This window comes from Ammospiza caudacuta, chromosome 4 (genome assembly GCF_027887145.1).
Source record: "Ammospiza caudacuta isolate bAmmCau1 chromosome 4, bAmmCau1.pri, whole genome shotgun sequence".
NCBI lineage: Eukaryota > Metazoa > Chordata > Aves > Passeriformes > Passerellidae > Ammospiza > Ammospiza caudacuta.
Window position 1 is genome coordinate 25204422 of NC_080596.1, and position 11485 is coordinate 25215906.

General features: G+C 40.6%; 1 protein-coding gene across 1 annotated transcript; it reads left to right on the plus strand.

The window, feature by feature from the left end:
- Nucleotides 1-2936: 2936 nt before the first annotated feature.
- On the plus strand, nt 2937-5879 carry LOC131556986 (interleukin-8-like). Its single transcript, XM_058803963.1, has 4 exons — nt 2937-3048; nt 3720-3858; nt 4806-4889; nt 5486-5879. The coding sequence occupies exons 1-4, from the start codon at nt 2985-2987 to the stop codon at nt 5583-5585; spliced, it is 387 nt and encodes a 128-aa protein (XP_058659946.1). The 5' UTR covers nt 2937-2984; the 3' UTR covers nt 5586-5879.
- The last annotated feature ends 5606 nt before the right edge of the window (nt 5880-11485 follow it).

The window sequence follows — 11485 nt, forward strand, 5'->3', positions numbered from 1 at the left end:
AACAAAGAAGAAAAATGTCCTGACTTCTCCAGCAAGGCAAAATAGGGAAGACACTCACCCAGCTTCTGACAGTTCACCTCCTCCTGCCTCCTACATTCACAATGTCACATCATTTAGAATATGGATTCCCTGGTCTGTAGTTAGTTGCCAACCATACTTTTAGTCTTTTAAATTGGTCTCATTATGCAGGAAAGAAACCACTGCCACCTCAACAAGAAGGCAGGAAAAATGTCTCGTGAAGGAATATGGAGATGATTCTGGAATAATTTTTGCTAGACACAGCTGTAACAGTGCAGTGCATGCTCAGTGGAACTTCCACTAAATGACTCATTCCCTTTGTGCTAACAGTTTAGAAAAAGACCAGAAACAATTTCTCCCCAGCAAAGCATGGACAAGTAACTTCAACTGCACCTGGGTCACTGGCACTCGCAGTGGGCTGCTGGCTGAAGAGGGGAGTTCCACAACTAACACATCAAAATTCTTGTACATTGGGTTTTGTGTCATAATTATTTATTGTGAATGAGTGTTGTGAAGGCATAAATATATATTTTAATGTCATCTTTTGGCCAGAAAAAAATATTATTTATTTATAGAATATTTATTTATTTATTTATTTATTTATTTACTTGTCTAAGATTTTTATGTTTACCTATCTAATAAACACTTGTTGAAATGTTTTCCCTTCAATTTTGTTTGTTATTAATTTCCTTGTTGGAACAGAGAACTGAAAAAAAGAGGAAGCCTTTTCTTTCCGTTTGTATCACATAAGGGGTTCCAAGAAGGGCAAAGGGAGGATCTGATTTGTGGGAGCCAGCAAACTGAAACAGCATATTGCTGCCTCTGTAAGGTGTAGATAATGAGAGGAATTATGAAAGTTATCTACTGTCTTCCTCTTTCCTGTCTGTGTTTCCAGAAGTCTGGATGATAAAATACCCAGATAGTAATGACCACATACTGGTTAGTCACAGAAATCACAAGGCCATAGCAGTGTGGTGCTCTGACAGCACAGCACCTGAGAACATGGCAGTGAACAAGGGGCTTCACTAGCTTAAAGAAACAGGGAAATCTGATAAACATTAAAGAAATCACTGAGCATCCTCCCTAACTCCAGTTAGGGGGGAGGACTACATGAGGGGAAATCCTAAGAAACAGAGGTCCAATTCTATGGCCTTATATCTACCTGTAGCAGAGCAATTTATAGAGGAATGTTGAAATTCAAGCAGCAAACACTTGTGAAGTGGGAAAGCTGAGCAAATATTTTGATATTTGTTTAGGTTTAGTCTTTTCCAACAAGAAGCCACTCCATATTCTGCACAATCATCTTATGTTTGCTCATGGTGCAAGACATAAAAGGAGTTTTTGGCAGTGTTTGAGTAAGTTCTTGTGCAAGAGGACAACTATTCTGACCACATTTTCCTCCCTGTCCCCATATTTTCCCCTGTCCCACTGCACAGCTTTGTACAGGCTGCTATTCCTCAGAATGCGAAGGAGTCAAGGTTTCTCAAGGAGACAGGTTTTGTTCAGACTTGTCTTACAAGTCTAAGCCTTCCTGTAAATAATCCTGAGGGATTTTTATAAGATATCTCCTTTCAGAGATGTAATTTGGAGATAAGGATGTTGCAAGTATCAGCCAAGAATGTGGAGAGGTTGGGAAAGACCACTTGATCTGCACAGCCATAAAAATCTGGGTGTATCCTAAAGGATTGACATCAGTTTTAGTGTAGTGCAGATAGGCATAACCTCTGCCACCAGCAAAATCCCAGTCAGGTTTCTGGGAGCTGAACCACAGCTGAGAAAGGGCTTTTCTCATCAGTTCTTCTGTCCAAAATGTCAGCAATGGCTGCACTTGTAGGACCCTGGGCAGAGCATCTGCACCTTCCTCTGTAGGCTCATTGGTGAGACGCTATTCCAAGGGTAAAAATTCCAACATATCACATCTCTGTTATGTGTGCAGTCGCAGAATACCTTCCTTGGAAGCACAACAACCACTCTCATGCTTCCAAAAATGTGTTTTGGTGCTCTTGGAGACTGCTAAGTGAAGCACTGTGGCTCTTCTGACTTGGTGTCTACCTTCACCAGACTGGGCTGCTCTTCCTTGTCAGTAGAAGTCACTTATGACATGTGTTTATCTGCTGTCTTAAACACCTGTGATTATTCTAAAAGCATGAGGTTAGAAAGAAAAACAAGCAACTTCCTAAGTGTTTATTTTAACCAAGTATCATTACAGCCCTTACTGCCAGATACTTTCTCCTTTCATATTATGAACAGATTAAAGTTTCAGAAGAGCTTAAGTGACTTTGGTGATGATGCCTCAGTCATTTTAAGCTCATCATTTCCTCCTTAATGACTAGAGAGACTTCTCAGTACAGAATAAAGCATCTAAATCCCTTTAGCCAAACTGAAAAAGACAAAATCCTTTCAGAAAGCAGGAGAAACTAGTTGAGTCTTGTCTTCATAAAACACTGACCAAATAATTTCATCCAATTCATATCAAAATATAGTGTGCAAGATTGGGATGAAAAGTTCTTGTAATTATGCTGGGTAAATGTTTGTGCACAAGGCACTTTAGCATAATGCAAAGAGCTGAACAGAAGTTCTATATGCACAGAGGAGGGGAAAAGTCTCTTTATTTTGGCTCAGAGAGACGTCTGGTAATGTTGCACTGATTTCCAAGTGCAAGCTTAGCATTGTTGACTAATGTCAATATTCCATGAAGAAGTGAAAACAGAAAGTGATGGATAACAACAATTTAAATAATAATTGAAAATATACAGCAGCAAAAGGCAGGAAAGTTTGAAGTGCCACTGAATGGACTGTACAGAAGTTTGGGTTTCTTATGCAACGCTCTCCTGTGTTAGGAAACCTGCATGTGCAGATCCCACCTCTCAGTGCTCAGGCTGCTGGGAGTGCACCTTTCAGGTATAAAACCTGATGGGAAACAGCACCAGAGCAGGACCTCTGTCAAGAAGAAAATCTGCACAGCAATGGATGGCAAATCTGTTGCTGTCACTTTGGTTTTCTGCTTGGTCTCAATGGCAGGGTCAGAAGGTAAGAAAATTATTTATTAAAAATCATGTAAGCAATTAATCATTATACACATGCAAATGCAAGTGGGCTTATGCTATGTCCATGATGACTTTTTGCAAGAGAAGTGCATCCTCGGTAAACTGTCGTTCAGAAGCAAAAAGGATCATTTGTACCTCTTAGGATGCTGTGGATGTTTCCAGGAGTAAAATATGCTTCTGTCTGCAAATGGATTTATTCCTGTGCTACAATATATGCTTGTCTCTAGATTTTAATAAGTGCTTGAATTAAAATAGGACCTTTTCCCCTAAATATGTCAATAAAGGTCTTCCTTTACAATTGACAATTCTATCCTTTTTGCAATTTTATTCTTAGTAGGCAGGTTGATGACAGAGCAAGAATTATCCTGTTTGCAAGAAAGAATAAGGAATATCTTATTCTTATCTGCTATGATCAGATGATTATGGCAGAACCTTAGCAATCCAAGTTTAAATTCAAATGCACCTGCACATCAACAGCTCTGAAAACGCAGCTGCTGTGTTGTGCAGATGCAATTACTTTTATCTTAGCACGCAGCAAATCTGAGTGTCTGAGAAACAAGAATGAGGCTACAGGAGAGAATGCAGTTTGCTTTACAGGGGGGCAAATAAAAACACTGTTCATGTACCCAGAGATAACAGAATTTTGTTCCACAGGTAAGGCCCTGGAGAAGACAGATGAAAGAGGCTCCCAATGCCAGTGCATAAGCACTCATTCCAAGTTCATCCCTCCCAAGACTATTCAGGATGTGAGATTAAGCCAAAGAGGACCTCACTGCAAACATGTGGAAATCATGTGAGCACTTTTCCTCAACAGCACCTTGCTTCCTACAGGAGGAACCAACCCGGCATTTCTCCTCCTTTTTACTCAAGTACTTTGAGTGGCAGGATGTTTCCCTAGCAAGCCTCAGAGACATCAGGTATCAGGAATGAGGCCTTATGTCCAAAGGAATAAGCTATTTCCCAGCCAGTGTTACAAGCAGCTTCCAGACAGTATTTTAATTCTCTTTCTGTCATCTTACTTATGAAGAACATCAGAGGGGAGAATCAGATTCCACAACACAGAGCACAATTAATAACTTAGACATTGAAGAATCAAAGATACAAGCTTGATCCTCTTGACATGAATTAAAATGGTTTCCTCTGCATGTGGCAAAGTTTGAAAGGCCCCAAGTTATTTCTTGTGTCAGAATTTCACATGGAGCATTTCCCTGTTTGAGGAGTGGGGAATTTGGATTATACTCCATGTGGGTACGAAACAAAAGATACAGTAAGCTTCATTTAAAACCACTCCTGGAACTATTCACAGGAACCAGAGCAGTGCAGTCAGCAAACAGAAAGGCTCTGTCAGGCTTTTATACTTTCACTACGGTTTCTTAAGCAAATAATGGTTATACAATTATACCCTCTGTGCAGCACTGCATGGCATCCTGTTCCACCTCACTAGGCATTGGTAATTTAAGCCAGGCTTGGTTAAAAGAAATACTTTTAAAGGTAATTAAGTTCCCGAAAGATCTGCTAAAGAGTGGCCAGATAGAGAACTGAAACCAAATAGAAAATTCATTAGGTTCATCATAAGATTATAGCATAAACACCTGTACTGACATAATTCATTAAAAACCCCCAAACACATAAGACAAAACCAAACAAGTCCTTCATCTACTGGCTAAGAGAAATTTGCAGCCCTTAGCAGAAGTGTGAGGGACACACCTGGCCCTAACTCCTGTGCTCCTTTCCTGGCAGAGCTACGCTGAGAGATGGCAGGGAAGTGTGCGTGGAGCCCGCTGCGTCCTGGATCCAGCTCGCTGTAAAGACTCTGCTGGCCAGGTGAGCTGTTCCCTTTCCTGGAACACCTGCACCTAAAAGCTCATTTTAGAAGGCTACTTAAATTCTTGGCATGCAAATGTTCACCCTCTTCAGGCATAGGTAATTCTTTCCATCAGTTCTCTCTAAAGCAATATTTCTACATGCCTGAGGAGTGAAACAGTTTCCTTTGATATCTTCCTGGTGTGTTAAACAACCCAAAAGGCCATGGCTATGAAGGCCCTAAACATCTGCTGACAGACAGCACATTTTGTGTGTTTGATACCTCCAAAAACCAAGGTCTCAAAAACTCACTTCCTCTTTCTGGGTATAATTCAGACAGACAGCTGGCATTTCCAAGATCTTTCACTGCTGAAGACAGGGATAATCAAATCCCTACTTTGCACACAGGCAGATGAAAGTTCTTTCTGTGGGAGCGGTTCATGCAGGAACAGTTTTGGTTTTGGTTTTTTTTTTTTCTTTGCACAAATGTCCATTGGTTGGCACAGTAAAAATGAGTAACTAAAGATTGGTGAGCACTTACTGCTCTCCCTTAGCTTGTATTAATATTAATTGTTTCTTTAATTTCTGAATTTACTTTATACTTAATCTAATTACAGGGCCAGGGACAATGTTGAGTCACCAGTCAAAGAAAAGTCAAGGAAGAATAAACCTTGGATTTCTCCAAGGATGTGGAATGAGAGAAAGCATTGCTGCTGAGAATGCCATAATTTCTGATGAGAATGCCCCCTCTGCTAATAATCACTACAGTTGATTATTTTTCTTTCCCTGAGATGGTTGCTGATTCATGCTATTTTCTTTGCTGTCACTCTCTCTTAACTTCTGTCTGTGATAGATCGAGAAGCTCAAGGTTAATGAAAGTGTTTAAGTGTTGTAAGGATGAGAATAACAAGATGAAGTTAGTTACCCCTAAATGGTCTGACTGAAACAGAAACAGAATGGATACAATTTGCAAACACATGAATAAACACATAATAAAGAAGCATCTCTGTAGCTTTGAAGGAAATCATCTCTCACACACTTGTTGCAGTTTGAAGATGAAAACAAGACAGTATGGACAGATGTGAGAGGTCTCACAGGCAGAGCCAAACTGCCTTTCTGAAATGCTTTCACAGCCCTCACTAAACATTGGAAATAATGAGGCAAAGAAACATGTCTTGGAAATGGATAAGTAACAGATGAATACATGGAGATGAAGGGCAGAATGAAAAGATCAATTTATCAATTTTCACTGATGAAGGGACATCACCCATGGATTCTTATACCACATTGTGTGGGGTCCTGGTAGGTTTGGCCATCCCACACAGGAACTGGGAAGGTCATTTGCCATGAGCTGAAGTACTCTGGTGATGCTAAATGATGATGTGAAAACAAGGCTTATCTATGAAGAACTGCAGAAGGACCTTGGGAGAGTCACTGATTAGGCAACAAACTACTAGGAGAAATTCCCTGCAGGAAGTAGCCAAAGTGATTGACACAGGAAAAAAATTAGAACTCCTACAGAAGTAAAACATTCTAGGCTGACCTTCAGCACACAGGAGAGAGATCTCAGGGGATGCTGGGTGCACGATAGGAATACCAGATCAGGAATGAAGAGTGTTTGTAAGTGACTAAATGGGATATGACTGGGTGTAAGGAAGGTGCAAGCAAGCGTGGGCTGATACCTGAAATACCTCCTGTCTCATCAACAGTTCCAAGTCACTGTAAGCCTCAGGGTAAAGACTGCGAGCTCAGGGCTTTCAGAAGGGAGCAGCTAAAAATAGAGACACTACATAAAACTCTTGTTACTTCTGTTTGTTGTGCTGCAGTTTTCACTCACAGACAGGAAGATGCAGGCAGAAAGACACACATACACATATATACCAAGAGAAGTTTAGAAGTCATCTTTCCAAAGAAAAAACCCACATTATTTACTTCAATATAACAGAAAATATTAGGTCAATATTTTTCTCTCATGTTAGTTCACAGATTAGTCTGAGTTGGAAGGAACCCAGAAGGATCATCAAGTCCAGCTCTTATGTGAAAGTCCAATATGGGGATTGAACCAGTGACCTTAGCATCATGTTCTATCTGACACCCTAACAGACCACATTTTTTGTTATATAAAAGGATTTTGCAGCTTACATATTTATTCTGTGGTGCTTTTCCAGGGTCACGGTGAATGGTTATATGGCTTAACATTAATGTTGATGTGTCAATTCCCATTGATTTATTGTTAATTTTTTCTACAGTCAAAAAGATGTTTTGTCTTAGTGACTTGCTTCACACTGTTTATGGCTGGCCATATAAATCTGATTTCTGAGGTAGAAAGCGCTGAAGTGCAGATTCTAGCAGCGTTCATCAGACTAGGCACACATGGTGAGAGTGATGGAGGACTCAAAAATGCCATGAGTGCCCTGTGGGGGTCAGTTTTGTTAGCCCCAGGGTGGGCGGTGGGGTTTGAAGTTTGACCCCCAGCAGCCCCCTTGTGGAAGCAGCTTAGGACTCAGATGTGAATCCATGAGCTGACTGAACACCTCCACTGTTCCTTCCTGCAGCTGCACCACCAGGCTTTGGTGAGCAGCAAGGTTTTACCTGTCCATCAGCCTGAGATCCATTGGATCATCAAAGTTACATATTACAGCTTTTACACCAAACAGATCTCAGTAATGAGAGTCAGAGATGAGGGTGTGATGTGTGTTATGGCCACTGACCACCTCTAATTTAATCAAAAGTTCCTGGCACAAACTTCTTCAAGCTCACCATGTGTTTCCTCCTGCCACTTCCCGGTCCTACTTGCATGGTCAGAAAATGCCTCTGGCCAAGCTGATGAGGGGCAGATGCAAGATAAGCAATAAATGCAGCCTTATAGGGCAGGTAAAGCCCAGGTGGTGGTGCCTAACAATTCTCTAGGTGGACTTAGTATCTCTTCTGTTCATAGCACATAGATAAATTTTATTTGTAGTAGGTATATTTGTTAATATTTTCTAGTATTTTATGTTAACACTACAGGTGATACTAATGCATCCTTTTCTTGTATTACTTTACACCTTATATTAATATTTTCAATGCATTTTCATGTTGAGTTAGAGCAAATTAAGCGTTTCATGGAATGCACAACAATTTTTTAAGTGGAAGTTACAATACAGAATTGAATCTTTTCAAGCACAGCTGAAACACATATCAAAAATGAATATGCAGTAACATACTACTGTTTTTATAAATACATACATTAAAAGGCAAATCAACCTAAAAGCTGTGCTGCTACTTTGTGATTCCAGAGCTATTCAGGAAAGTCCAGCACTTGCTGTGATCTGACTAAGGCTACATAACCATCTATATTTAAACATTGAAGTTTGAAAAAACTCCACAAGCTGTCCTAAACCTTTCTCCTTTCCTTGCTATCACTTCCCCCATAGCAATTCTGATGTCTAGCAGATATTTTGCTTTTTGGGTGTCTGTTCCCTAACCATTGCCTCATTGCAGACTTCCACAAGTGTTTGCACAACACTGGGCACAGCTTCTGAGCAGCGGAAGCGATTGTTTCCCAGCTCCTGTATTTGTCCCTTCAACCCTCTGCAGCTCAAGTAGAATGGCAGCTGAATGCCAAGGCCCTTGAGGACAAAGGAGGTAGTTTCAGAGGCCAGAGTGAGATTTTCCCTGGGTACAAGTGTAGCTGGAACAGAGGACACACAGGAGGCAGGAGTTGACAGACCAGCTGAAACCTCATTGCAGCAAAAGCTTGGCTCCTGGGCCTCTGGGTCTGTTTGCACAACTTCTCAAGGGAGAGGATGGAATTTGCCTAAAACAAGACAGACTCTTAACTTTCTCAGGGCAAATTTATCAGCTCAGGAGCTGGAGCATTCCTCTGGACCTGGAGCAACTCAAACAGTTATGGACTGAAGCTCAGCCTCAGTACACCAGAATCCCCCTTAGTGTGTCCCTTGTGCAGGGGCATCCTTTGCTACATGCAAAGACTAACGGGTCCCAGTCAAGATCCTAAAGATGCCCTTTTGACTTTTGTGCTTATTAGATAAGCTGATGAGTCACAACAAACCACTAGTTTCCATCCTGCAACATGGGGAACACAAGCTATATCCTGCCTTAGTACATAGGCACGGGAGGTATTTGCTTCCTTTTCAGCAGTCTTTCAGTAGTCAGACTGTTGTGTAAGCGCTGTTTTGTTCCCTGCCAGCGTGGTTTTTCAGGGTTTAGCCTGGAAGGAAGGTTTCTGCTCACGGCAGTATCAGCTCACTCAGTGACGCCATCCTTCCAAAGGAGCAGCAATTCCATTTGCACAAGTCATCTCTGATGGCTGGCAGGGAAATGAGCTGCCACAATCCCATAATGGATTTGCAGTTGCCATGACAAAAGCCTGGATGAGATCCTGGGCACAGTGCTGAAGGGATGTAGGGAGAGCTTGGGCAAAACATGGCACTCCCAGAAACACAGCCTAGGAGTGCCTGGCCTTTGGGCTCGATCTCATGCCTCAACGTTTTCATACCTCAGATTGTCTCTCTTACTCCCCCTTCACACAGTCCCAGTGAAACTGCAACTTTGGTGAAAAAGTGCAGGGATTTATATTCCATTACAAACATCTTGCTCTTTTAGACAGACACTCACTCTTAGTTCAGGGCAGGGCTTATCATAGGTGGAGCAGGCTCTTGGCTTCAGTTCTGCCCTGGGGATTTCTGCAGATCCGTTACTGCCACATGCAGGAAATAGCTGAGCCTGGTGGTCATGAGCACAAGCACTCACTGATTTCACTTGGGGATTTGAAGGGGAATTCTCTTTCATTTCCTCAGATATTGATAACATTTCAGCACACATCAAAATTATATAATAAGGCTGCAAGTAGTAACTAAGAAAAGTGTGATCTCAAATCAAATGTTAATTTAACCTCTGTGTGTATGCATACATATGTGGAGACGCAGAGAGAACTCAAAGAAAAAAAAAACAGCAAAACCTTCCAAGTAAACTGGTTAAAACTCCAACATCTACAATCTGGCACCAGTGAAACCACACAACATATACATCATAACAACATCAGCAATAAAATACAACCCTAAGTTCCTAGCAAAACGCTCTCCTGATTCACATCTTCAGAGAAGTAAATGTATTTTTCATTGAAGTTGTCTAAGAGACACAGCTAAGGAGCAGCACTATCAGGAGTCAGTATCTTTTGTCAACTTAATAGTCAGTAAGAGTTAGGAGAGACAAAGATGCTGGATCTTTTTCTGGCATAGCCCATGCAGTGATCGGAAACAAATTAATTTTTTATTACAAAGTTCCTCTTATCAAGTTAATGATAAGTGGTACTGGAAACTACAATAAATTATGGGCAAACAAACATTCTTACTGTAAATAAACTGCAATGCTTTACATGCTAAAGACGATTGAGTTTTTATGACGGCCCCGGATCTGGGGAGAAGTGCCTCATTCAATCCACAGATCCCAAAACCACAAAGCTTTGAGTCTTAAGACTACAAGCAGCAAAAGTCATCATGTCAAAAGGACGGTGTTTTTACTGCACGGAAACAGAAGGCTTTCTCCCAATCACACACATTCCAACTGGGTTTGAAAATACAGATCTTAATACAAGTAAAAGCTCAGCATTTGACCCCATCCTCCCTTGGAATTGTCTCCCTTGCAAACTATTATCCCCAGCCACAGCAAAGAGAAGCTCAGCATTCATACAACAAGGATCCCCAACAGAAAACTCTGTACAGTGTCATAGCTCTCATTCTTGTGTCCCTTTACTAGGACCTAGGGTTGCTGTCACTGAAAAGATTTCAGAAAATACTTATTAAATATGTCTGGAATTATGGAGGAAACAAAATCAGCTGTGTTCAGCAGGTCATGCTGTTTAGCTTGCATATAAAACTTCCTCTGTTTATCATCCATTAACACATGTAACAGGAAAAGTAGAGGCATGATTTTCAAATCCATTCAGAATTGAGCATCTGCTTCCAGCAGAAAGCTTTGAATACTGCAGCATTTATTAGACACAAAGAATTAGTGATAAATTTACTTTGAACCATGCCCCTTGAACAGAGGAAGAAAATAACTAAAATATTTTATGTCAAAATAGTGTTGAGGTAAAATCATGACTCAGTAAAGAGCTTCTCAGTAATTTCAGCACTGCCTGAATTCCACTCTGGTGGCTTGTATCAGGTAAGCAGAAGCTGTCACCATAAGTGGGAATAAGAAATTCAGTATCTCAAGTATAGACCTGATACATCTACAAAGAACAGTTATAACCCAGAAGAAAATAATAATAAGTGACAATCTATTATTATTATATTATATATTATAATATTATTTTGATAAATGTAACTGAAACCATTCTAAAGTTGCATTATTAAATAAGGATATGCTTTAGAAAAAGCACAAAGTTTACAAGTCTACCAAAATAATTGGAATGTGTGACTATCATAGACATATTTTAATAAATTAATGTATTGTATTAATTGTATTTGCAGAATAATTCCTCGTCATCTAGGAAGAAGTTTCACAATAGTCATGTGACTCATTTTTACTGCATTTGGGAAATTCCTCTAACGCAATCTCTGTGCCAGCAGAGTACAGAGGCTGGGCACAAAACGGTATATAAGCAGGAA

Excerpts from the sequence above, each read along its gene's own strand:
- LOC131556986 (XM_058803963.1), top strand. The coding sequence starts at position 2,985 with ATGGATGGCAAATCTGTTGCTGTCACTTTGGTTTTCTGCTTGGTCTCA. Across the intron at positions 3,049-3,719 it reads CTCAATGGCAGGGTCAGAAG|GTAAGGCCCTGGAGAAGACA; the intron begins GTAAGAAAATTA and ends TTTGTTCCACAG. Across the intron at positions 3,859-4,805 it reads TGCAAACATGTGGAAATCAT|AGCTACGCTGAGAGATGGCA; the intron begins GTGAGCACTTTT and ends CTTTCCTGGCAG.